Source organism: Staurois parvus, unplaced genomic scaffold, assembly GCF_062004578.1.
Source record: "Staurois parvus isolate SC_StPar_1 unplaced genomic scaffold, SC_StPar_1.0 ptg001454l, whole genome shotgun sequence".
NCBI lineage: Eukaryota > Metazoa > Chordata > Amphibia > Anura > Ranidae > Staurois > Staurois parvus.
The window spans coordinates 300,723-328,659 of record NW_028319250.1 but is presented as its reverse complement, the minus strand read 5'-3'; the positions used below and the strand labels follow the sequence as shown (position 1 = coordinate 328,659).

The 27,937-nt window shown below is 43.7% G+C and overlaps 1 protein-coding gene across 1 annotated transcript in view; it reads left to right on the top strand.

Annotated features, from left to right (window-relative positions):
• GDAP1L1 (ganglioside induced differentiation associated protein 1 like 1) overlaps positions 1 to 27,700 on the top strand; it is a 44,204-nt gene extending 16,504 nt beyond the window's left edge. Inside the window, exons 2-6 of the mRNA XM_089662294.1 lie at positions 8,157 to 8,349; positions 11,492 to 11,665; positions 13,010 to 13,104; positions 14,226 to 14,340; positions 23,344 to 27,700. Of these exons, the coding sequence (XP_089518420.1) occupies positions 8,157 to 8,349; positions 11,492 to 11,665; positions 13,010 to 13,104; positions 14,226 to 14,340; positions 23,344 to 23,687 (921 nt within the window). The 3' untranslated portion in view covers positions 23,688 to 27,700. The remainder of the gene's footprint in view (positions 1 to 8,156; positions 8,350 to 11,491; positions 11,666 to 13,009; positions 13,105 to 14,225; positions 14,341 to 23,343) is intronic.
• The last annotated feature ends 237 nt before the right edge of the window (positions 27,701 to 27,937 follow it).

Below are 27,937 nucleotides of genomic sequence, written 5' to 3'. Positions count from 1 at the left end.
AATAAAATGGAAGATATCTAATGAAATTCCACTTCTGTATGGCCTGCTTTAAGGGAACATTTGTACTTTTATACTAAATTGCTGTAATGCACCCCATACACCCCTCCTGACCTAACACCCCCACCCCAGCTTACCTCTGTACTACAGCCATGTCCTGTGCAATCTTTCCTTCTTCTCATATGTGACCATCCTAGATGCTGGAGATACATCCTGGGATTGCCCATACAACGTCATAAGTTCTCACCGTGCAGGTGCACTTGGTGCAATGAGGATTGTGGTCTGGGAAGAAGAATACACTGCACAAGACATGGCTCTGGTACATTGTGCATGGTTCAGGTCTGTGATTTAGAAGTACTGAAGCCACATAGCCAACATTTTTAAGAGACCAGGAATGGAGGCCACCATACTTCTCTCATGACAGGCAGACTCCAGGCAATACAGCCTACTGCCCTCTCCACAATCCCAGGCTGCTGATTTATGATGGATTAGCAGAACACTGGTGGAGTCATCACTCTGCTCTCTCCTGTCTGTAAGCCTACAGTGTTACATGGCACTGGGCAGTGTAATGGAGCCCTGATTGTGTTACCCTGCTGCATTCCTTCCCTGTGCTGTGGTGTACAGGGGAATATGGGAAGCTAATATAAAGTAGATTGATACTCATAAGCCACATTAGAAAATACATTTAGAGGTACATTTGCTGTGAGGAGAGTCTGGTAACGTCACCAGGTGACAAGACCATCACTCCTCCAATCAAGGATCTCTCTCTGCTGTGTGAAGCAGGGAAGACTGGGTAGGGTACCGCAACCTAAACATTGATATCCAATCCCCATTATACTTCACTTGGTTATGCATGCTGTGGAGTACATTTTATGAATGGGCTGTAAAATGCAGACCGTTGTATGCATAACCTAGTGCTGCTAGGAGGCAGAGACACGTAAATTTATTTCCAGCTGTGATATTAGCTTTTGATATTATCTGGATGACTTAAAAAAATGACATATCCCTCATAACGAAACTTGAGTTGATGGGATAATATACGTTCCACAAAGACATCAGTGTGAATGGATTATCTAAATGTTATCGCAGTCACCAAATGTCAGCCTCCACTTTATATCCATGACAGGTGCTTATGAATGCGGTTTCATATGGAGTATCTGCTAAAATGGAAGGAAAGGTTACTTCAATAAAAAATCTCATATCACAAGGAGGTAGATTCAGAAAATAGGCAGCTGAGGTTATATACACTAAACTCATCCTTTCCTGTAAAAGCTGGGCTTGGCCTGTCTCCTATTGCTGGTTCTTTCCCTCTGGAGTGTTGTGGTAACTGTGTGTTTTACTATACAATACTGCAATGCACGATCAGTCCTGTGTTGGGAATGGAGACAAGAAAAAGGTCAGGTGCATGTTAGGTGCATATAGGATATGCTGCCCACTCATTCAGGAGGAATAGACTATCATAACGGCCACCTTTTGTAATAATAATAATAATATTAACGGTAATAAATACACATATATTTGCAGGAAGATTGTGTATTTATTAATATTTTGCAAGTGAGCCTGCAAAGCATTGCAGTCATGATTAGTGGATGGTGGGTGCACTGCCAGGCTTCGGCAGATTCTTCCTCCAGTTCCTGGTCCGTAATGAGGTATAGGCCAGATCTAGCCTGATCTGATAGTGTAGTAAAGAAACGTCAGGGGGCACCATGTCAACACTATGTGTGAATCACTGACAGTCTGTCACATGGAGTCAAGACCTGTGAAACGCTATCAGGCTGTCATAAGATTGGGGTGAAAAACAAACAAGAACAAACAGAACCTGCATCCCCTTACATCAGATGTCCCCATCAGAGTTCCCCCTCACATCAGGTGTCCCCATCAGAATGCCCCCTCCCATAAGGTGTCCCCATCAGATGTTCTCCCTCACATCAGGTGTCCCCATCAGAGTGCCCCCTCACATTAGGTGTCCCCATCAGAGTGCTCCCTCACATCAAGTGTTCCCATCAGAGTGCCCCCTTGCATCAGATGTTCCCCCTCACATCAGCTGTCCCCATCAGAGTGCCCCCTCACATCAGGTGTCCCCATCAGAGTGCCCCCTCACATCAAGTGTCCCCATCAGAGTGCCCCCTTGCATCAGATGTCCCCATCAGAGTTCCACCTCGCATCAGGTGTCCCCATCAGAGTGCCCCCTCGCATTGGGTGTCCCCATCAGAGTTCCCCCTCCCATAAGGTGTCCCCATCAGAGTGCCCCCTCCCATAAGGTGTCCCCATCAGAGTGCCCCCTCCCATAAGGTGTCCCCATCAGAGTTCCCCCTCCCATAAGGTGTCCCCATCAGAGTGCCCCCTCCCATAAGGTTTCCCCATCAGAGTGCCCCCTCGCATTGGGTGTCCCCATCAGAGTTCCCCCTCCCATAAGGTGTCCCCATCAGAGTGCCCCCTCCCATAAGGTTTCCCCATCAGAGTGCCCCCTCACATCAGGTGTCCCCATCAGAGTTCCCCCTCGCATTAGGTGTCCCCATCAGAGTGCCCCCTTGCATCAGATGTCCCCATCAGAGTTCCCCCTCCCATAAGGTGTCCCCATCAGAGTGCCCCCTCCCATAAGGTGTCCCCATCAGAGTACCCCCTCCCATAAGGTGTTCCCATCAGAGTGCCCCCTCACATCAGGTGTCCCCATCAGAGTGCCCCCTCACATAAGGTGTCCCCATCACATCAGCTGTCGCAATCAGTGTCCCATTACATCAGCTGTCCCCATCACATGGCCCCCTTGATCAACTTTTCTCATCAGATTGCCCCCTTATATCAACTGTTCTCATCACAGTGCCCCCTTACATTAGATCAGTTACCTCAACAGAGTGCCCCCTTATTTTAAGTGTCTGAATCAGAGTGCCCCTTTATATCAGGTGTCCCCATCAGTGTGCCCCCTCACATCAGGTGTCCCCATCAGAGTGCCCCCCTTCACATCAGGTGTCCCCATCAGAGTGCCCCCTCATTACAGTTGTTCCCAATCAGAGTGCCCCCCCTCACATCAGCTGTCACCAGCAGAGTGCCCCCTCACATAGCCCCCTACATCAACTGTTCTCATCAGAATGCCCCCTTACATCAGGTGTCCCCATCAGAGAGCCCCTTTACATCAACTTTTCTCATCAGATTGCCCCCTTATATTAACTGTTCTCATCACAGTGCCCCCTTACATTAGATCAGTTACCCCAACAGAGAGCCCCCTTACTTTAGGTGTCTGAATCAGAGTGCCCCTTTATATTAGGTGTCCCCATCAGAGTGCTGCTTAAATGGATTCTCACAATTAGAGTGCCCCCTTACATCAACTGTCTGCATCAGAATGCTCCCTTACATAAATCGCCCCAATGAGACTGACTCATAGATCAATGGATGCGCTCTCAGAGAACTTGGGGGGAGCTCAACTAAAATCTAGGGAGACGTAGCCCACCCCAGCACCCCCTAGATCCGGCCATGAATGAGGCATGGGCTTTCAGTAGGAGAGCTAAAGGAAGTTTTAATAGGACTGAGTGCTGTGATCACTGCACTTGTATTCCATTGAGAATTATAAATCAATTTGCCACAGTGGCAGACAGGACTTGTAGTTCGTTCATTCACATATCTGTGGAGCCCCACAAAGACGTGACAATTTAAATTCTAACAGCTGCTGCAGGGAGAAAACCTCCAATCATTGTAGGGGGGACCTTCTGGGGGTTGGAGGTCTTCTTGGCAAAATGTTACACCCTAAATATGGGTGCAACATAGTCCAAAAGTGGAGTTACTGTTTAAGGGCTCATTCACACCATATGCAGTGACCTATGTAGTCTTCATGGATGAAAGCAGACTCACTGCTAGGCAGTACAGAAACAATTGTTTTCTATGTGTCCTGTTCACACCACAAGGCTGCCTTGAGATGAGTTGCAGTGCGTGGCTTAAAAATGTAGACATGCCATGTTTTCCTCCACACACTGGAGCCCACTTCATGTCACTAGTGGTCAACGCATGGAAATGAATGAAACACCATTTTAATCAAGTTAAAAGAGTGCTTTGCGTTGTAATAACACAAGACACCTCCCGTACTTAACAGTCACCAGCCTGCATACTAACGCGGCTCATTTTAGCATGTGAGCTGGTGTGAATGAGTCCTTATGCAATGCATAGTTTAAATGGGACCTGGGGAGAAGCAGAGGTGGACATAATCACCAAAGGCCTCTAAGGTTGGGATGGCCCTCCTTCAATTACTACCCAAGAACACAGGACACCTATTTCACTATGTATAGACAGTACAAATGGACCCCAGAGGGCCCTTGTCCAGTTGCACAGTGTGCCCCAGTAGATCCACCTGTGGCACCGGAAAAGTGAAGATTGGCACCTAACTTCCAGATCTTCTGACCATCCTGCCATGTGGTTTTCATTTAAGGCAGCCTCCGATGATGTAGCCTGTCATCATACGCTCCATTGGAATGGCGCAGATTTGTGACAGCTTCACTTTAAGAAGAGAAATGAGCCGTAGAACTTCCACAAACCATCAGACGACGTATTACTCTGCAGAAACAGGCCACCGTGCCCTGAGTATCAGAAGCGGCCCCGCTTCCCGCTACCTCTGCCAAATTGCCTGCTATAATAAACCATAAATCCAATAAGCTCAGGCTTAAAAGCGATAGACAAGGCAGGACAAGATAAATCTCCAGAGAAAATGTATATTGCCTGCCGCAGAATGGAACAGAGACCCAATGATATTATCCACAGGAAAGAGAGGAGCCGGAGGGGATGGGGGGCATCAGCCTGGACTCTTTGTGAATGTGTGACTCCACCTGTGTAGAGGAGAGAACCCTCCCGTCTGGGTGATGTACATCCATTGGAAGGAGTTTATCACACATTTGTAGATTCTTACCATTCCCTGCTGTGTGTCGTCTCATGTCCTCCCTCACACTGACCTCTGAATGGAGGATCAGACTTCATTATCACCACCTGAGCAATCTCTGAGCTATACTGCTCAGTCATACCGATGCGACTTCAGGCGGTCACATGCATGATGAAGGGGTCCTGCGAGACTCCGAAACGTTGCCTTGCTGTAACTATGTGATCATTCCATTAAAACTTTTGGACCCATATTGGTGATCCTCGGTGTGCTGGTGACATTCTTCCTTGCTGGTCACATGCCTGATGAGGGGTCCTGCGAGACTCCGAAACGTTGCCTTGCTGTAACTATGTGATCATTCCATTAAAACTTTTGGACCCGTATTGGTGATCATCGGTGTGCTGCTGACATTCTTCCTTGCTGGTCACATGCCTGATGAGGGGTCCTGCGAGACTCCGAAACGTTGCCTTGCTGTAACTATGTGATCGTTCATTAAAACCCTTGGACCCATATTGGTGATCTTCGGTGTGCTGGTGACATTCTCCCTCGCTGATTCTGTTCGGTTCCAGAGGACGGTCGCTGCAGCACCCAATTATACACACAGCCATTTTTAACAAAGGAACGTGTGCGTTTGGATTGTACACTTGCGTTCAGGTGTTGGAAATCGCATCTAATGAATGTGAGTCTCTTAACAAGTGCGATTTGCTGTAGCGCCATTTCTAAAGTAGTTCTCACATGACTTTTTCTGCAGTTTTGTTGTGATTTCATATACATAGAATATAATGGAAATCGCACTGCACATTGCAAGAAATTGTTGAAAATCTTCACAGGTAGCAATAAAGTCTTCAGAAATCGCACCTGAAATTATTATTATTGTTATTATAATACAGGATTTATATGAAGCCAACAGTTTGCTCAGCGCTTTACTATATAACGGGAGACAATACAGCAACAATACAGTTCAATACAAGAGGGTTAGGAGGGCCCTGCTCCTTGGAGCTTACAATCTAGGAAAGTATGCTGAATTGTGCACTTTTAAATCACAGCGCTGTGACTGGTGACTTAATCAGAGTCCTAAAGCCTACCATCACTCCCAGGTGGTCTCATGTGCTTAGTGCCCATTTATACACTCATTCACATTTTGTATGCAGCAGATAATGCACATTTTCATGTGCCGAGACGTTCACTAACCCATTTATTATGAATGGGCTGCACAGCACAGCCATCCAAAGCAGTGTGCTTGCAGTGAAGCACACTGACACTGCCTCATAGTAATACACTCCTTGACCGCAGTTAACCCTTTGATTGTTACCCTCATGTTAACCCCTTCCTGCCCAGTGTCATTAGTACAGTGTCAGTGCTTTTTTTTTTTTAGCACTGATCACTCTATTGGTGCCATTGGGGATGTCAGTGACACCAAGTCAGTTTCCTCCAGTGTCAATGTGCGCCGCAGTCCTGCTATAAGTCACTAATCGCCGCCATTACTAGTAATAAAAAAAAACAGTATATATACCGTCATTTCTAAACGTAATAACTTCACATAAAGCAATTCATTTACACATATTGGGATTTTTTTTTTGCAAAAACATGTTGCAGAATACATTTTGGCCTAAATTTATGACTAAATTTGATTTTTACATTTTTTTTCACTAGACATGTTTAATAGCAAAAGTCAAAAATATTGTTTTTTCTCAAAATTGTCGGGCTTTTTTTTTTTTATAGCGCAAAAAATAAAAACACACAGGCAATCAAATACCACCGAAAGAAAGCTCAATCAATGGGGAAAAAAGGATGTAAATTTAATTTGGGTGCAGCGTTGCATGACCTCGCAATTGTCAGTTAAAGTAACACAGTGCCGTAATGCAAAAAATGGCCTGGTCAGGTCCCCCTTCCTCAGGATATAAATCCTACGGAGGACAAGTGGTTAAAGAGCACAATTCAACAATTCTTAAACAAAAATGAGCTGTATGGTCAAGTTGCCAGAAAGAAGCCCTTGTTGTGCCAATGCCACCTTAACCTGTGGATCAGTCACAGGGGCAGACTGAGAACTCATGGGGCCCCCAGGCAATAGGGGATCATGGGGCCCCTGTGTCCTCACCCACACTCAAACCACACCCAAAAAAGCCTATGAAAGGTACCAGGGGCATCTCATGGGGCAACCTACTGACCCCGGGCCTTCGGGCAGTGCCTGAGTTCCCAAATGGTCAGTCCACCCCTGATCCGTCATATTTTCAATATAAATGCCAAAATTTTATGATTTCTGCCAGTGTATGCAAACGTTCCAGCACAACTATATCCCACAATCCCTGAGCCTCTCAGTTTAGTGCTGGTGGAGGTGGGAGCAGGGGCGGACTGACCATTTGGAAACTCGGGCACTGCCCGAGGGCCCGGGGCCAGTAGGGGGCCCCATGAGATGCCCCTGGGACCTTTTTCATAGGCTTTTTAGAGTTTGGGCAAGGACACAGGGGCCCCATAATCCCCTATTGCCCGGGGGCCCCATGAGTTGTCAGTCCACCCCTGGGTGGGAGCTAAACAGCAATCTGATCTGAGACAGACCCAATCAGGCAGATTGTGTTTTCACCACATTAGTACTCCCACATTTGTGATACAACACAGAGGTATGGCAAGGTATGGATTGGACACTGTGTGACCCAGAAGTTTTCTTGCCCCTTTGGTGAATGAGGACAAGCTAGATGAATGAATACATGGACATAGAGGAATTGATAAGCTATGACACTACAAACTGCAGCCAAACTACACGAGCTCATCATTACGAGGCAGTGCCAACACATGTAAGTGACCTACACTAACACCTAAATAAAACAACAAAAACACATTTGAAGTACAGTATATAATGCCTTCAAAGTAACGCTGATATGAAACATGGAGGATACCATTGCTGACCTCTCCATCAGAAAATGTTAGTTGCCTGGCTTTTATCTTCAGCACTGTGAGTCGCTGACCTAATAGAAGTATGCAGATAAGGGCTTCTCATTGTCTTTATTCGTATGCTTGTTCTGTGTCAACAACTCAAAAACATACTAAAGTCAGAGAGCCAGCAAAACAGCAAGACAACAGGCATTATCCAAAAAAGATCAGCCCCTATATTTACTATAACAGATATCAGCCACACAGGGAGTGCATGGTTTTCTACTGGTCAGCCAACTCATAGGTTTGCACTATGGGAAGGATCAGCAAAGGACTATTGAATATTGTTGAAAAGCAGATAACAGATCATGTGTGTAACAAAAAAAAATTCCTGTACCTCCCACTTAAATGACAGTTTTCTCTGTACGTGTTCTAGATTCGCCTGGTGATCGCGGAGAAGGGGTTGCCTTGTGAGGAGCGCGATGTGAGCCTACCCCTGGCAGAGCAGAAAGAGCCATGGTTTATGCGTCTGAACCTCGGGGAGGAGGTACCGGTGGTCATTCACGGGGATCACATCATCAGCGACTACAACCAGATCATTGACTATGTGGAAAGCAATTTTGTAGGAGGTAAATTGGTACTAAAATTTCTGTGCTGTGCACCAGCACCCAGGTCCTGAAGAGGTGCAACCTACCCCCCATCATTTTTGAAAAGTGAATAGTGTACAAACTTGACATTTTTATGGATATTAAAGGATTCAATCATAGTTTTTTTTTTTAACTAGAAACACATGGCATCCCTCTACAAGGAGATGGCAGATGCCAGTGCAGCTCAGAACAGAGGCATGGAAAACAAAAAGCCTAAAATATTTAAAAGTAGACTCCAATCCAAATCTAAAATGAAAATGTATGTGAACCCTACTAATGATTGTAAGTGCCCGTGTGGGGTCTGTTTATTATACCTGATATCTGATAAGTGCAAAAACCTCCTCCCAGAAATCCCATGAGCTGTTGACTTTCGTTTGCTCTTTGACTCTGTTGACTGTTATCAGCCAACACAGGGCTTGTTACCCAACTTCCTATACATTACTTTCTGGCTGTTAAATGCCTAGCTCATATGTATCTAATGGGCGATCCCATCTAAATAGTCATCTAATATACGTTAATCACCTTCCCACAACACAATCAAAGTGCGTATCTTAAACCGGCGTGCTTTATGTGCCTTCCTGGGATTGTTGGCGGCTACGGCGGAGCCTCTGATCACACTGTAATTTGCTTTTTAAATGCCATCTGCGAGCAGCCAGCTGTTAAGGCTGGTAAAGGCCTAAATTATGGCCACCTGTCTGCTCCACTAACCATGGTGAGGGGTGAGAAGGAGGAAGGTAACACTTGTAAATATCAAAGGCAGTTGCCTGTTTAAAGGAGGACCTTGTATTATGGTCACATGGAAGACAAAAAATACATACAGGATATCACATTTTAAAATTTAATTTAATTGAATTGAATTAATATAAATATAAACCAATTTCCTGACTGATCCTAACATTCTAATCCCTCATGGAAAACAATATTGTAGATGTTCCCTTATTTGTTCCATCTGCCCTCTCAGCCACTGAAGCTGTGTGCCACTTTAGACACCCATGGGTCTGCAGATTTAGATCCGGGTTTTCAAACTATGGCCCTCGGGCCACATGTGGTCTGCTACAAGATTGTATCTGGTCTTCTGCTGGTGTGCACAGTCTCCCCACGGATGGGGACCCTGATGTATGGAGGGCTCTGATGGGGACCCTGATGTATGGAGGGCTCTGATGGGGACACTGATGTATGGCGGGATCTGATGGGGACCCTGATATTTGGAGGGCTCTGATGGGGACACTGGTGTATGGAGGGCTCTGATGGGGAGCCTTATGTATGGAGGGCTCTGATGGGGACAATGGTGTATGGAGGGCTCTGATGGGGACCCTGATGTATGGAGGGCTCTGATGGGGACCCTGATGTATGGAGGGCTCTGATGGGGACACTGGTGTATGGAGGGCTCTGATGGGGACACTGGTGTAAGGTGGGATTCCGATGTGGTCTCTGACATGAAGAGGACCTTGAAGTAAGGGGGCATTCTGATGGGAACTGCAATGTAAAGGGGACACTGATGGGGACCCTTACATAAGGTGGGAGTGTGATGTGGACTGTGACATAAAGAGGTCCCTGAACGAAGTGGGCATTCTGATGAGGACTCTAATGTGGATTCTGATGTAATCTGAGAGTCTAATGTGGACTGTGACATGAAGAGGACCCTGAAGTAAGTGGGCATTCTAATAGTGACTCTGATGGAGACCCCGATGTAAGGGGGACACTGACAGGGACACCAGTGTAAGTGTGAGTCTGATGTGGACCCTGGAGATTAATGCCTCATTTGGAATTGCGGTTGGGTTGTGTTTTTGCAGCCCCTCAACTAACTCCCTTTATGCTGCAATAGGCAGTGGACAGGGATGTTTACATGCGGGTGAAAAACATGCTAAACACTACATGTTAAAGTCAATGGGGAAGCGCCACAAACGCTGGCACTTTGATTGGCAAAAATGGGGTTAAAACATGTAGTGAGATGGCGGCGCATCACTTCCTCACCGCCTGTCAGTAGCCTCTGAAGTGTGTATCAGGCTTCAGAGAAAAGGGAGATTTAGACACATGCCTAAATATACCCTAAAAGGACCCTGATATAAAGGGGACACTGAATGGAACCCTCATGTAAGGGAGATTGATGAGGATCCTGACATACGGTGGGAGTATTCTGTAAAGACCTTGAATAAATATGTATATACGTATCCATGTGTAAAACTCTTCTTCATCCTTTTCTAGTTGTCATGTAAATTTCTGCACTCAAATGTAAAAATGTTCTACTTTTATTTTATGGCCGTACACTCATCACTGTATTACTGATCTTTTCGCATCTGTGTGTGCAATGTTTTTTAGACAACAGTGAACCAGCATTCAAATAATTAAAAAAAAAAATGGTGTTTTTTTTTACTTCTGTATGCAAGAGGCTTAAAGTCAAATATGGCAACCAAAAAAAAAAAAAAAGGTATGATAAAAATAATGGTGACTTGAAATGTGCTGGCTGCTCTGTTTAAACTCCCTGCCCATTGGACATCAGTGTAAACATGGGGTCAGGAGTGTGTTGTTTGCAAGGGACAAACACCTCAGAATGGGCACAGTCCCTAACAAACAGGGACTAATGATAACCATATGTTACTGGCAGGATTACTAGGTACAAATAAAGGGAAAACACTCTGAAAAACAGGTGAAAACTAATGCAGCCTCTACATCTAAAGATTGGTAAGCTGCAATATGTTACATTTTTGTTATACAGTAACATAGGTAGAAAAAAGAGACACCAGTCATTATCCCTGAGGAAGGGTAAGGTCCTTCCCCCAAATATGTTGGCTGTATTTGATGTTGTCCCTGGGAACTATCAGATGGGAAGTCAATCCGCCATAGTTCAACAAACCCCTAGCAACCCCAAAAGGAACCCTAGTTGAGAGTGGCTGATTGAGTGTCATACTATTTTCTGCAGACCATTGGGCATATTAAAGTGGGATATAGAACAGGGGCAGTTGATAACTGATTACATGGAGGTGGAGAAGCTTAGGTGAAACCTTGATGGAAGAAGCACAGGAGTCCTTGTCAGTAAGCTGGGGAAGAGCCAAGTGGCCGGTACCACTAAGATTTGTAATATGTGAACGGTCTAAATTTACAAGTTGTTGTCTATCGTTTTCAGAACTCATTCCTCAGTTGATACCAGAATCTGGAAGCCTTCTACACTCCAGGGTCCTCCAATACCGAGAGCTGCTGGAAAGCCTGCCCATGGATGCCTACACACATGGATGTATTCTTCACCCAGAACTTACCATAGATTCTATGATCCCAAAGTATGCCACCGCTGAGATCCGACGTAAGTGTCCCTGCATGAGGTGAATATTTGAAAGAATTATTATTAGTAAAAAAAATAAAGCTATGTTTATGGATGTGACCATACCAACTAGAATTGACACATAGGGGTTTATTTACTAAAGCTGGAGAGTCCAAAATCAGACTCCCTTCTGCATAGAAACCAATCAGCTTCTAACCTCAGCTTGTTCAATGAAGCTTTGGCAATGAAACCTGGAAGCTGATTGGTTTCTATGCAGAAGGGAGTCTGATTTTGGACTCTCCAGCTTTAGTAAATAAACCCCATAGCCTCTAAATGCCTGTCCACCTTAGCTTCGGCTGATTTCAGATAAGGGCTTAGACTTCACACAGCCAATACGGATCGTCCACGAAAGATAATACATTGAAAATCACTTAGCGGACTCTTCCCGAGGTAAGGGTAGTCCTACACTGCCTGAGTTTTGGAAGTAATGCTGCCAATTCCAGGATTGGATTGCTTGTGATAACAAGGCCATGCAAGGATTCACTATAGAGCGATAACCTAACACTTGCAATTATCAGCACAATTTTATCTCTCAAATAGATTTTCCAGTCTGCTATCACTTTGTTGTAGCTGCAGGAAAGTGATGAAAAGTGACATCTGATTGGCTGCTCAGGTCTAGAAAATGCAATTTATCAACATTACTCTTTTCACTGCTTTAATCAAGAAGTCAGATCATGTAGATGGTAGAGGTAATGGAAGCTGAATCACTCAGTTGGTACAAGATGGAGATTGTGGGAAGGCCACACAGACCCCTGCCTGCAGAAAGTGTTTTAGGGATTGGCTAGATACCCTCTTTGGATGTTTATTGCTGTTATTTTGTTTTTCCAAGCATACCCCCAAATAAATGCACCTTACACTTTAAAAGCTACAGCAGAATGTAGTGATTTTAAAGGTTGAAAGGGGCATTGGCTATTTCTAACACTACTTAGTTAATGTAAAGAAGGAGTTAATTTGTTTTCTATTGATCTTTCTGTTTCGGATTTTTCTAGTAGTCTTTGTAGTATCAGGTGTGTCCAGCTTTCTCCGCTCTGCCTTTGAGTAAAGAGAATCTTCTTTTTTTTTGGAAGGGCGTTTTACAAGAAGTTCTTCCTTATTGCCTTTCAGTCTACTAAATTGTAATTGGCAATTACGCTTCAAGCAGCCCAGACATTCTTCTTAATATGTGAGAGTGCTGCCATTACAACCAAACAATACAGGATGTGCACAGTATATTGTATACAAGTGGTGATCATTAACAACTGTATTTTAATTCAATAAATTCCAAGGATTTCATTGTGACTTGTTTAAAAGTTGACACAGTTCTCTTCTTTACGCATCATCCTTAAGGACATCTGGCCAATGCCAGCACAGAACTCTTGAAACTCGACCACGAGGAGCACCACCTTACCGAGCCATATCTATCCAAACAGAAAAAACTCATGGTAAGTCATGTAAGCATAAGAAGTCCACCTTAACTACTCGGAGACTCATTTGGGGACTTCTACTCTAGGTCATTTTAGACAAGGGAGCAAAAAGAGCATTTGCCCCTGACCCACCAGAAGAGAGGGTGCCATCAAGAGCAAGAGATGGAACTTGGCTTATTATTCCATAAAGAAGCTCATTGTTTAATCTACAAGGGTCTAAATAGACAAAGAACACATTGGTTAAAAGAGAATTCTCTTGCTTCAACTTGTGATGAACACAATCTTGGATATTCTTGGTCACATTAAGAAAAAAAACAAATACACTGCATTCAGAAAGGGTGGGCAAAGCTCACAATGATTTCCAAGAGGCTTCAACTCTGCCTAGAGGCACTATGAAAGCCCTACTCAAGCCCTGAAAAACAAGCCTGCCATGTACATACCAGTTTTAGACCTAATGTATGACTAGTAACTCAACTACTGAGCAAATGATCTTTAATTTAGCCTATTGATCAAAGCTGCACTTTGTAAAGAGGCCTTAGCCAAGCACCACCTTCCCAGAAACCAATAGGAGTGTCTGAAAGGCTATGGGTGGCACATTAATTGGATTATGGAGCAAGACCATGTTCTAAGTTATGCTAAAGTATACCCTACTGTATAACACAACTTGCTCCTCAGCGAAGGTGAACAGCATTAGTAGGTCAGTGAATGTATTTACTTGCTGCTGAGAGTACCATTGCCATTCAAGTTCACCTGTGTCCACCCAGACCTGTATCTTAAGAGTGTATATAGGCATCAGACTTAGGAGCAAGTCAAACACAGAATGCTTTGACTCCACTTTGAGTTGCTTTCACCTGCTGTTGACTGGCTTCTGAGGAGCTTATCAGCTTATGGGTTGTTGGCTGTTTTTGAGGTGCTTCAAGCGGTTTCTGAAATATGTTGAGTTGCTTTTGAAATCACAGTAACTTATATCAGTAAACAAAGCAATTCAGAAGACAAATTCCCTTGTACAGAATCTCGTATTCACTTGTAGAAGGCTTGCCATTCATAATAGTACCGTTCCTGTAAGCAGTATGTGCATGAAAACTCTATATACTAGTAGTGTCATCTATAACATATTTGTGAACATGTTCTTTTTCCAGGCTAAAATATTGGAACATGACAATGTGAACAACTTGAAGAAAATTCTCTTTGAGTTAGCCATGGTCCTGGATCAGATTGAGGCTGAGCTGGAGAAGAGGAAAATTGAATATGAAGGTATCGTATGAATTTGTACGTTTGTCATGGTCAGGGGTTAGGCTTGGAGATCAGTAGCTTTGGCAGTAGAGAGGCTCCCACCGGCAATTACACAAGATGTTCACTCTGGAGGATGATGCGGGCTTACCTGAGGTGAAGGTTCTAAGCTCTAACTGGTATTCACCAGAGCTCCCGATAGTGGAGATGGGTTTTGCTGTGTGCTAGTACCAGGTTGTGGTCCTGGGGATCGCCACATCAGGAGATGAGTAAGCTGGAGTCCAGTACCAGGGGATCAAGTGGAAGTATAGTCGAGGAACAAGCCAAAGGTCATTAACAAGTGGCTGCAGCTTGGGATCAAGCAAAAGCGTAGTCAAAGAACAAGCCAAAGATCAGTAACAAGTGGAAGTGAGAATAAGATCAAATGCAGGTATGCAAAGGAGTAAGATATCGGCTGGAGACAGCACACTAATCTGGCAAACAGGAAGTGCATAGACATAGTTTAAAACAGGAAGTTCATGGAATGAGCAGAAGGTTGAAGGTTTAGCAGATGCAAGAGACAAGACAAGATTGTCCTAAGAGATCAGACAGGGAACTGTTCAACATCTCAGGTGGCTCAGCAAGAAGATCCACTGCCAGACAAGCAGAGGTCACTGGTTTAAATCCCGGTCCTGACAACATTTTTAAAAGCGGGTCTATTTGTGGTGCTAGTAGTGATCCCCTGCTATGCTATCTCCTTCTCTTATTGTTTAAAGTAACCCAACCAGTTCTAAAAAAACAAAAACAAAAAAAAAATCTATCAATTCCAGGGGTGTCTGATGCCTGTGTCCCCCACAGTGTGCTGCAGTTTCTTCTTTCAACCCAGATGTTACTACAATGTACAGCAGTGACATAGAGGCTGGAGGATGGAACCACGGCATGTGACAGGGGACACAGGCATTACACATTTCTTGAGTAGGAAGGTATTCCAGCTACGATCACGTTATAATGAAGAAACATGCTGTATATATTAGCCTAGAAGTCTGTAAAGTAATATATTCTTGTACCCATACACTATAGTACAGTAGGGGTGGATGGAAGAGTGACAACACTTAAGAACATGCAGTTGTTCCAACAGGTTACCCCTTCCCACCTCCTGCTTTGCAACACTGTTAGCATTGCATCCTTTTCAGCTTTAGTGAATAAATCCTGCTAATGACTAAAGTGCACGAGTCTTCACAGCAGTGACTTATACAGTTGAGTACAAAGTTTCAGATCTTCAAAGTGAGCTTTGTCACTTATGTTGTCTGTTTAGCTAAACCAGTGGTGCTGTAGGAATATTTATTTGATGTTTACTTGTAAAGCAAAGAATATATGAATATTGCCAAAAGTATTGGGCCAGCCCTCCAAATCATTACATTCAGGTGTACCAATCCCCTCCATGGCCACAGGTGTATACAATCATCACCTAGGCATGCAGACTGCTTCTACAAACATTTGTGAAAGAATGGGTCGCTCTCAGGAGCTCAGTGACTCCAAGCGTGGTCCCGTGATAGGTTGTCACCTGTGCAATAAGTCCATCCGTGACATTTCCTGGCTACTAAATATTCCACGGTCAACTGTTAGTGGTATTATAACAAAGTAGAAGCAACTGGGAACAACAGCAACTCAGCCACCAACCTGTAGGCCACGTAAAATGACAGAGCAGAGTCAGTGAATGCTGAAGCGTACAGTGCGCAGAAGTCACCAACTGTCTGCAGAGTCAATAGCTAAAGACTGCCAAACTTCATGTGGCCTTCAGATTAGCACATCAACAGTGTGTAGAGAGCTTCATGGAATGGGTTTCTATGGCCGAGCAGCTACATCCAAGCCTTACATCACCAAGTGCAATGCAAAGCGCCGGATGCTGTGGTGTAAAGCACGCCGCCACTGGACTCTAGAGCAGTGGAGATGTGTTCTCTGGACTGACCAATCACGCTTCTCTGTCTGGCAACCTGATGGACATGTCTGGGTTTGGTGGTTGCCAGGAGAACAGTACTTGCCTGACTGCACTGTGCCAAGTGTAGAGTTTGGTGGAGGGGGAATTATGGTGTGGGGGGGGGGTTTTCAGGGGTTGGGCTTGGCCCCTTAGTTTCAGTGAAGGGAACTCTTAAGTTATCAGCATACCAAGACATTATGGCCAATTTCATGCTCCCAACTTTGTGGGAAGAGTTTGGGGATGGCCCCTTCCTGTTCCAACATGACTGCTCTCCAGTACACAAAGCAAGGTCCATAAAGACATAGATGAGCAAGTTTGGGGTGGAGGAACTTGACTGTCCTGCACAGAGTCCTGACCTCAACCCAATAGAACACCTTTGGGATGAGTTAGAGCGGAGACTGCAAGCCAGGCCTTCTCATACGACATCAGTGCCTGACCTCACAAATGCACTTCTCGAAGAATGGTCCAACCTTCCCATAAACATCCTCCTAAACCTTGTGGACGGCCTTCCCAGAAGAGTTGAAGCTGTTATAACTGCAAAGGGCGGGGCCAACTCAATACTGAACCCTACGGACTAAGACTAGGAGTCCATTAAGATTCATGTGCGTGTAAAAGCAGACGTCCCAATACTTTTGGCAATATAGTGTATATACTGTATATATCTCATACAGATCGTAATGATTTGTATCATTTTGCCTTAATTACAAATGCCATGAGCAAAAAATTAAATGTATATTATATAGCACTAAGGCTATTTTAATTAGTGAAACTGGAGCAAAAGGGAAAAGAAAGCAGTTGGTTTAATTTCCTGTTCTTTCCCATATACTGCATCAATGTGATAATGTAATCCAATTTATAATATTACTGTATGTGTTAAAAGATTAGTCCACTCCAAACTGACATTTCTGTTATGAGCAGATAACGATTGGCTGAAACATCTCATACTAGTTCTGTATTTAAGTAAAGCTTATCATACTAGTTCTGTATTTAGGTGAAGCTCCAGTTTTGTGGTGAAAAAAAATGAAAAGATTCCTTCCTTTCCTAGATCAGCTTTTCACATTAGGCCCTATTCACAAGGCTGATACAACAAGATGATATATATATATATATATATATATATATATATATATTTTTTTTTTTTTTTTTTTTTTTTTTTTTTAAATGACAGTTATTTTCAACTGAGTAGTGAGTACAATTAGATTTGGAATTTACAGTCAAATGGCTGAAAGTAAAGATTCTTATTCTTCTGTAAAGATTTGTGAATTGATTGTGTTGATGAAAGGATTTTAGCAATTGTCGCAGATTTGACTTGATTTTATTCTCTTGATTTGGAAATGGTCCATTCCAGTGCACTTGCTGAAATCTTTCAGGATGTTAACTGGGAGATTTTTCCCTTTGCTGTAATCACATGATTTGTTCCAGTGTGATACTCCCAGTGCACTAAATCTAAAGACATTGCTGGGGATGCCATGCTAGGACTATCCTCCGTGTAGTAATTATATACAGTATGTTGTATTGGTTTTAAAGTGATACTAAAAACGTAAATAAATTTTTTACTTTAATGCACTGTTTTCATTAAGGTAAAAACAGGGGCGGACTGACCATTGGGGAACTCGAGCATTGCCCAAGGGCCCGGGGTCAGTAGGGGGCCCCATGAGGTGCCCCTGGTACCTTTCATAGGCTTTTTTGGGTGTGGTATGAGTGTGGGCAAGGACACAGGGGCCCCATGATCCCCTATTGCCCGGGGGCCCCATGAGTTGCCAGTCCGCCCCTGGGTAAAAAATGTTTTTAAGTTCCCTCTGCTCCCCCTTCCCTGTGTGAAGGGGAACAGAGGGGAGAAGAGATCAGCACTGAGCAGGGCTGCCTCTCTTCTCCACTCACAGGGACTCACCAGCTGCAAGAGCCATTGGTTAATGCTGCTGTCAATCAAGTGCAGTGAAGAGGAAGTGGAGGGCATGGCCAAGTCTCTCTGTGTCTATGGAGTGCGGCTCCATAGACACACAGGTCGGGAGCGAGCACGCAGCATTTGTCCTCACCGCAAACAGCTTGCCATGGGGACACACAAAGAAGAGGAGGAACAAGGATCACAGACAGAGGACTCAAAAAAGAGGAGGATCAGGGCCACTCTGTGCAATACCACAGCACAGAGCAGGTGGGTATAACAAGTTTGTTATTTTAATTCAGAAAATAAAAAAATTGCTTTTAGTAACACTTTAAGGAAACTAGAGTTTTGCTTTTAAAGGTTACAAAATACATATTTATGTAGAGTGACTTTTTCATTTCAATTCAATTATGATTTTCTAAAGCTGCCAAGAAATATTAATTTCTTTCCTGCAACCATAGCATCAGTATTCTGTCTGTGAACTGACTTCCCAGAATTCTGCTCTGCCCTACTAATTTGATTGGTTGACTGCTTTCCCAGAAAAGGGCCTAAAGTCAGGTTATTGGCATGGGTTTTGATAAGAGTTTTATTTGTGGTAAGTTACTAATGATTCTTAACACACAGAGGGATGCTGTGTCATTGGATTTTCTTTTTACAAGGTGGTCATGTGGTTAGTGAATGCAGACCTTGCCCTTGGCTGCCAGTCTGAGATGGGGCACCAGCAAGGCCTGCATTTATACACACAGATCAGAAGCAGGTAAGGATCAGCCAATTCTCGCCTACGTGAACAGCAACGGCTGTATGGCATCTCTGGCCGAGTTCCCTGACGGTGACAACAGTGGACCATGTCTGCAGAATGTGTGTAAATGTCCACTTGTAGTCTCCCATGAGAAGCCCTTGTGATAGGGTCCTGCAGACATCCAGCTGACAGGCTGATCAAGGACCTTCGTGGCAGGATCAGCAACGGCTGTATGGCATCTCTGGGCGAGTTCCCTGACGGTGACAACAGTGGACCATGTCTGCAGAATGTGTGTAAATGTCCACTTGTAGTCTCCCATGAGAAGCCCTTGTGATAGGGTCCTGCAGACATCCAGCTGACAGGCTGATCAAGGACCTTCATGGCAGGATCACCAGGTACTAGTGTACTGAAAGCCATAGGGTTTGAAAATATTGAAGATGACTTTGGAAATTACATTAACGTGTCGACATCTCCATGAGATTTTAATGATTGAGTTGACCTTGCCTTCTTATATCTCTGAGTTAAGAGTTTGGCTTTCAGAATCGTGTTGTCTCACTCCTAGAGCTGCATTTTTTTTCATGTATAAAAAATGAGAAGTGAGAAGGTGAGGAGATGCTCTGATAATGGCGGTGACATGTCTCAAGAACAGGCTATGAAACATTTATATGGCAAAAGGCAGAGTTGCTTGTCAGGCAGTAGATGCATCAGCACGCTGGTCTCTCTCTCCCTCTCTCTATATATATATATCTGCTTTGCTTTCACCTTCCCCTTTTCTTTAATGCTTAGACAGAGGATTAATAATTTATGTGACCTTTACCGAGTCCCATTAGGATCCAATCTCACATCTCCAATGCATTTTACGGTAATTAGCATAACGAGACTTGTACCCCTCTCCTGCTGTCCTAGCGGTCTTCACTCTGCTGTCGGAATAAAGTGGAGGTTCTAAACAAATTAAAGAGTCAAGCCACCCAATATTAATGACAGGTATGGGTTGACTGATGAAAGTAAAGCACCCACATACTCACCCACCCAGTAGATGAGATCTCTCACCCACCTCCTATGGTTGTTATAAGGATATTTAACCTACATTTAGATTTTTCATTTATTTAAACGATAACTTTTGTAAAGTCAGAAGGTCACAGGGCACCTACAGAACACTGAACCACTGTTAGATCCATCACAAAGCATGATGTCATCAGGCCAATGAATGTAGATCTACAGTGAATGGGTAAATAATTGAAAGATGTGGTAGAAGATAGGCACAGAAGGAACAATCAGTCATATGCTAGCTCAATGAGAGATCTTTAGGGGCCAAGAGAAAGCAACTGCATTGAATTGCTGAGGGGCAGAGTGCAGGACGTATTAGATATAGAAGATTAGAAGTGGCTTCTTTAGCATGAGGTTTGCTGGGACACTGAGAACATGAGGATTCCTAAACAACTTTCCAGAATCTAAAATGCCTTCACTTTCAAAGGAGTTTTAAACTGGTTGGAATTACGTTCATCAGAACATTCTATATTGCCACCATTAAGTCAACTCATTTTGTTCAGAAGCCCATAAAATGACATCCAGACCTGCTATTTAAATGGATTCCCCAACATCTTGTACAATATGTACAATTTTTCTGATTACATGGCCGTAGTAAATACTGTTTTTATTTTTTACATTTAGCCCATTTGCTGTCTGTTACGTAGTTAGTCTGGCTGAAAAAAAACAAAAGTCCATCCAGTTCAACCATTAAAAAAAAAATTATAATCCTATACCCACAATTGATCCAGAGGAAGACAAAAAAAACCCAGCAAAGCATGATCCAATTTGCTCCTGCAGGGAAAAAAATTCCTCCCTGATTCCGAGAGGAAATTGGATATTTCCTGGATCAACTAGTCTGTGTTTTATTATATAGAGCATCCATTTTCAACCAGGGTTCTTCAAGAGAATGTTAGGGGTTCTTGAGCTGTGGCTGATTGACTAATACTTGATGGAGCCCGCTTAGTTTCAGGGTCAATGTCACTTGGCAAAGGTAAGAGCATAAGACCAATGATCTTTTTTTTTACTGTAAGGGAGGCATTCTGACCACCACTGTAAGGGGTGCTGTCTTCCTACTGACCACTAATGTGAGGAACACTTCTCCCATTGAACGCCAATGAATTGGTTTAAGTAAGTGTTCCCCAATATCTGAAACCTGAAAGTTCCTCTGCAGTACAAACTTTGCTAAAGGCTGCCATTGAGAGGCACATGCTAGAACTACAAAATCCTACTTTTTCTGGACAAGATCCATCAGAGAATTCAATCCCAATCCTTTTATGCTTGCTGTGGCACGTGGGGTACACCTGGGAAACCAGGAGCAGAGATCTTGTTGACAGGGTTACTATGAGATCGTTCCATCATCTAAATAGATCTTCCTTTACATTAAAGAAGCTATAGTAAGAAAAGGTACATTCTTTGTGGTTCCCCCTGCTGGTCATCCTACCCTATTCTACCCTGTGTGGAAGACATTACAGAACTGTAACCTATTCTGCAGATTTGTCCTTGTCAGTCCTATCTATTACTCCTCCTATCTATTTATATCTCACATTCTTCTCCTTGCTGTATTATTATTCTGCAATCTCATCTTTACCCTGCCATCCACACACAGCAGAACTGCAGGATATGTTCATGTATAGTAGCGATTGTTCTGTCGAAGAATCCATATTCATGAAGATATCTGTTCTCCAGTGACATCACTGAGGCTGGTGGCATTTCAGCCTTCCAGGAAGGACGGGGAACTGCAGAGGGCATTCATAAAGCGTGCAATGGCTTAGGTACAAACCAGGGGCGGACTGACCATTAGAGCACTCGGGCAGTGCCCGAGGGCCCGGGGTCAGTCAGGGGCCCCATGAAATGCCCCTGGTGCCTTTTTTGAGTGTGCTTTGAGTGTGGGCAAGGACACAGGGGTCCCATGATCCCCTATTGCTGAGGGCCCCATGAGTTGTCAGTCCGCCCCTGGTACAAACTGTCCCTTATTTCCAGGGGGAGACCCAGGGTTTGAAGAGCCATCTACATGTAATATTGAATTTCATTACTCACACTAATGTCGTTGGTCTTATCATTAAAGCCCAAATATTCAGTCCCACACCTTTGTAGCGCTTTAAAATTCTGTAACACATCATGTTATAATTTGTGACTGTTCTTTATTACTAGAACATGCCCCTAAATACCCTATTATCTCAGTGAAAATGCTTCTATCTATCCTCACACTGCAGTGGTCTGTGCTGGCAGAGCTGAGTAACAGCCCCACCCCTCAGCACAAATTTGAATTGTAGAGAAGGGGTGTGGTAGACCAGATCTGGGTGAACTACACCGTCATATTTAAACACCCTTCACAACTGCTGTAATAGCAAAGTAGACATAGGACTAGTAAAACAAGGAAGATGCTAGTACAAAAAGTCTGACTTGCTTATCTATTGCTGCAACTTTAGTTGGGCTTTAAAACTTACCCCTCATATGAATCAATGGGACACATGGGCATTACCAATTCACATTAATATTTGGAGTACATGAAAACCTTTTCATAGACCAAGAGAAACTTCAGTCAAGCTTAGTTATGCGATCCAAGGCCTAGGCAGCTTGGTTCTCATGCTTTAATACAGTATCTACTGCCATAAAAACAGTTTTTTGGCTAGTGTGGGGAAGAACCTATCAGGTATTGGTCCGTTAGGTAGATTCCCCTTCTCTAATTGTCCTAATGACCACCGAGACAGAAAGTGATGGAGAATCCAACATTTTACAGCTGTCTCCAGAAAAAGAGGTGAGGACAAATCTTCCAATGGGGAAACCTATTCTGCTAACAACTGTCCAAACAGACGGTTCCTCTCACTTTGTAGAAATTTCTTCTCACTTCGTAGAAATTTCTTCTCACTTCCTGTTGCATCTGTAGGACAGGAAGTAAAGGGAAATATCACCAGTGTAAAAATCTGATGGGGTTTTAACCTTTACCTGCTCAAAACTGATGGTGCTGCTTGGATGTCTTGGAATGAAAGAGTAAACTGATTGTTACGTATATGTACTGTATCCAATACATTTCGGGATCATAAAATGGTTCATCAGGGTGTGGTATGCATTGATGGAAGTAGAGATCCGACTCAGGGATTGACTGGCGGAGTGGATGAAATAGATCATATAACGTATGCTCATTCTACAGTGGCTAGTTTAGGAAGGTGAAGTGTTTTGGGCGTCTTATATGGATGCAGTGCCAACTGGGCAAGAGGTCCTAGAGCAGACCCACTGGCTGTATTATATTTCCAGCATGAAAAAAAACTTAGAAGCCTTCAGGCAAAGTTATTGTCTACAGCATGTAGGTTAGTCTTAACTAACCGAATCAAGTCTGCTTCTCCCATAATCATTAAAGGAATACTCATTCTGAAAGTGATGATTATGAACAATCAAAGCTACATATTTTTTTTTTTCCAGGCCGGAAATGTGAACTTTGGCTTTGTGGAAACATGTTCACCTTAGCTGACATACTTTTGGGAGCCACATTACATCGACTCAAGTTCCTTGGACTTTCCAAAAAACACTGGGAAGACGGGAGTAGACCAAACTTACAGTCCTACTTTGAGAGGATACAGAAGCGCTATGCATTCCGGAGAGTGCTTGGAGACATCCACACGACCCTGCTGTCTGCTGTCTTACCCAATGCCTTCCGACTGGTGAAGCGAAAACCGCCATCTTTCTTCGGGGCATCTTTCCTCATGGGCTCGCTGGGAGGAATGGGATATTTTGCCTACTGGTATTTGAAGAAGAAGTACATCTGAAGACCGGAGGGTCATCTGTGCTATGTGCTACTATTAAGCCTAGTAAGAAAAACCCCAACAAAATGTCACCACAAAACAAGTTTCCTTAACGCTAATGTAAACATTCCATTATAGAACACTTAGACCTTATATTGCAACAAAATACTGTTTGCAAATGTCTTTTGTAGGATCAAGCAAAAAAAAAAGTCTAGACTGTTGCAAACTTCCTAAACTGCTGTATTTACCCCACAAGTTCTGATTTGCTGTGTTAGTCTGACTGTTTCCTGTGCTTGCTAGTGGCAGACATTTTGGTGTTTATTTACTAAAGCTGGTTCACTCAGAATCTCACACACTTCTGCATGGAAACCAATCAGCTTCCAGGTTTTATTGCTAAAGCTTAATTGAACAAGTTGAGGTTAGAAGCTGATTGGCTACCATGCCCAGGTGCATGAGATTCTGAGTGAACCAGCTTTAGTAAATAAACCCCTTTGTGACAAGAGACTGTTTTGTACCTAGGCCTCCCAGCCCCAGTGTTTTTTAAGTGATGCAAAACTTCAACTTAATTTCTTAGACTTCTCTTCTAAAGGTAGATGACAGGCCTGGGGATAGGGGGTGGATATTAGGCTACAGGACTATTGTCAACCTTTATATCTGTATTAATTGGTTACGGGCCCTTAGTATAGCTGATGAGGGTGCGACTGCTGCTGACTAATTAACCAGCCAACAACTATTAGTGTTAGGTTGTAGTGCAATGCTTCCCTTGGCCAATGCAGGATCAGTTATCAGTACAATAGCCTAGGACACTTGTGTTAGGTTGCAATAATATAACCAAGGCCACTAGTGTTAGATTTCAGCATTATAGCCTAGGCCACCAGGGTTGGGTTGCAGCGCTATAGCCTAGGCCACCAGGGTTGGGTTGCAGCGCTATAGCCTAGGCCACCAGGGTTGGGTTGCAGCGCTATAGCCTAGGCCACCAGGGTTGGGTTGCAGCGCTATAGCCTAGGCCACCAGGGTTGGGTTGCAGCGCTATAGCCTAGGCCACCAGGGTTGGGTTGCAGCGCTATAGCCTAGGCCACCAGGGTTGGGTTGCAGCGCTATAGCCTAGGCCACCAGGGTTAGGTTGCAGCGCTATAGCCTAGGCCACCAGTGTTGGGTTCCAGCGCTATAGCCTAGGCCACCAGGGTTAGGTTGCAGCGCTATAGCCTAGGCCACCAGGGTTAGGTTGCAGCGCTATAGCTTAGACCACCAGTGTTGGGTTGCAGCACTATAGCCTAGGCCACTAGTGTTGGGTTGTAGTATGCTCCCCTTGGCCTGTGCAGTGTCATTCGGTGGTACTGCAGCCTAAGCCACTAGTGTTTGGTTGTAGCATGCTCCCCTTAGCCTCTGAAGCTTCAGTCATTAGTACTTTAGCTTAGGCCACTAGTGTAAGGTTGCAGTATGCACCACTTGGCCTATGCAGGGTAAGTTAGCAGTACCATATAGCCTAAGCTCATGTTAGGTTGTAGCATGCTTCCCTTTGTTTATACAGGGTCAGTAAGTGGTACTTTAGCCTAGGCTTTTTATGTAAAATTTTCAGTATGCCCCACGTGGCCTATGCAGGGTAGGTTTGCAGTACTATAACCTAGGCCACAGGTGTTAAGGAGTAGCATGCTTCCCGTGGCCCATGCAGGGTCAGGTAATGATGCCACTAGTGTTAGGTTGTAACACAATCCCTTTGGCCTATACTGGGCCAGTTAGGGGTACTGTAGCCTAGGTCACTAGTGTCGAGTTGAAGCACGCTCCCTTTAGCCTAAGCGTAGACAGTTAGGGGTGCTATGCCACAAAATGAGAGTCACTTTGTTGCTGGATCCTTCCAAGGGCCATTGCCATGTTCAGAGAGAATGCTCTTATTGTCCCCTGAGGCACAAACTCTGGACACTTAAATGGCAGTTTGCAGGGTTTAGTCCTGAAGCCAGGCCCTTAGTAACATAGAGAACGTAGTTTCAGTGGGGAACACAGTGAAGGGTTTTCTGGCTAGTAAAGATGAGAGCCGACATCTTGTGGTGCCTGCCTCTAGTTGGAACTTTTACTGTAAAAAAAAACAAAACACAAACTTAAAAGATGGGTAATAGGGGCTTCCAATTATCCTGGGCCACAAACAATAGAACACACAGTGCAATCCCACCCTCATCAGCAAACCTTCCCCAACATACTCCAGAACACAAAAGGGTTGCAGCAGGTAAGCACAGGAAATAGGTCCTCTTGATGCCTAATTAGCGGTGGCTACGCCACCACCTAAAAATAAAAACCCTCAATGACCAAAATAAAGCCATCGTCTTTGTAAACACACTTATTTTTTTAAGATTATCAAATAAGAGCACAGATTACAGTCCCTTCCATAAATTGCTGGAGACATAGGAATGAAACTGTGTTATCACTGTATTCATTTATTGTGTTTGACTGCAGTTTTATTTTTTTTTTATTTCATTAAAAGGAATATTTTTTAAATTCAGGTGTTTTTAGAATGTATAGGACTTGAATACATCTTTTTTTGATGCCTGAAAAGAACTCTTGTTACCCTTTGATGGATCGTGTGCATCTGTCTGTTGCCTGAGTATCATCACCATATGTTTAATTAACCGTAGAGAGTGCTTGCAGCTCTTTAGGGGCACATGTATGCCAATAAGGCCCAACAGACAGTGTGCGGCTTGTTCGCTGCGTGCCAATTGCCAGTAGATGTGGGGGGACATTTTTAAAGGTACATTCTAAATTTTTATATATATATATATATATATATATATATATATATATATATAAAAATATTATGGAGTTAATGAATATAGTCATGCTATAATGTGATCAGCTAAGAGCTAAAAACCCTGGGATCAGCGAATATTGTCTAAATACAAGAGGCACGAGTATTCTTACTTGAACCTCGGTACTTTACTTTGTGTATTTCTTCCAGATCTATGCAGTAATCCAATGTAAACCACGGAGATTCCAGTAATTAAAAAAATGCTCTCTCTCCTTGTGGAGGGTGACCGGTCTTGTCTCCTCCCCCTCCTGTAGTTTTCTGCAGGCAGCCTGTAGAAGGTGGAGTCTACTGGGCCTCTCCCACAGCTCTCTGCACAGCGCAATGATGTCACTGCCACTTTTACAAGATAATAGCGGAGTTTGTAAACACACAATGTGGATTTAGATCCTTTGTGGCTATTGAGGAATATTATTATTATATCTATCTAGATAGTCTGTAAATGGAAACGAAAGGATTTGTTTGTATCGTCTGGACAGAAACCCTTGGCAGGTAGCTGAGGCTTGGCTTGAATTTAAAAAGTTTCTTTTATGGAAATTATAGGGGGGGGGGGGTCAGTTTTGATCTTTAGCTTTGTTTTCCCATCTGATATAAAGGCCTACCTGAAAAATGCCTTTATTACAGCTAGTAGAAAAAAAAATATGGCAGCCACTCTGATCTAATTTCAAAATAAATGCTGCTTTGTAAAAAAAAATGATCCAAAATATAAGAATAATAATAATTATTATTACTATTAATATACAGGATTTATATGGCGCCAACAGTTTGCTCAGCGCTTTACAATGTAAAGGGAGACAATACAGCAACAATACAGTTCAGTACAAGAGGGATAGGAGGGCCTGATCCTGGGAGCTTACACTCTAGGAGTATAGGGAATAGATTTATATAGAAGCTTGTGTGTCCAAGGTTCATCTTTACTAAGGCTTTTGATCAGCATCCTTCAGCTTCACATGCCCAGGCTGGACCCTGCATCAGTTCGAAGGAGTCGATTATAAGCTGAAGTGCCAGCCTCAAGGGCCGCAGCCAATGTGCCGCACACTGACTGTATTGCCGCATTAATATGGCTATCATAGAGAAGGACATGTCTAGATTACATAGCCTCTGAAAGTCAGTATTGTCTGTGCCCATTGCCATGATCAACCTCACAGGGTTTAAAACTTTCTTGTGCCTTTTGTATGTTGGAAAGAGCAATTCACTTCAACAAGAAAGTATTATGGATCTCAATAAACTGTTGGTGGGAAAATGGTAGAATTTTATTTCACAAATTTGATCTGTTCTTTACATACAATGACTGCAGTACCTCCAAATGTATCGCTTGGAAAGAAGGGGTGGTTCTGTGTAAGGCCTCATGTGCACTGCATGTTTTTGTAGCTGCTTCTAGGGGCGTCAGGCGTTTTATTTGTCCTACCTCTAACCTCCCTGGCATGTTAGCCTATCCCTTCATGCACACATAGGCTTTTAGCAGCATTTAAAGACAGGA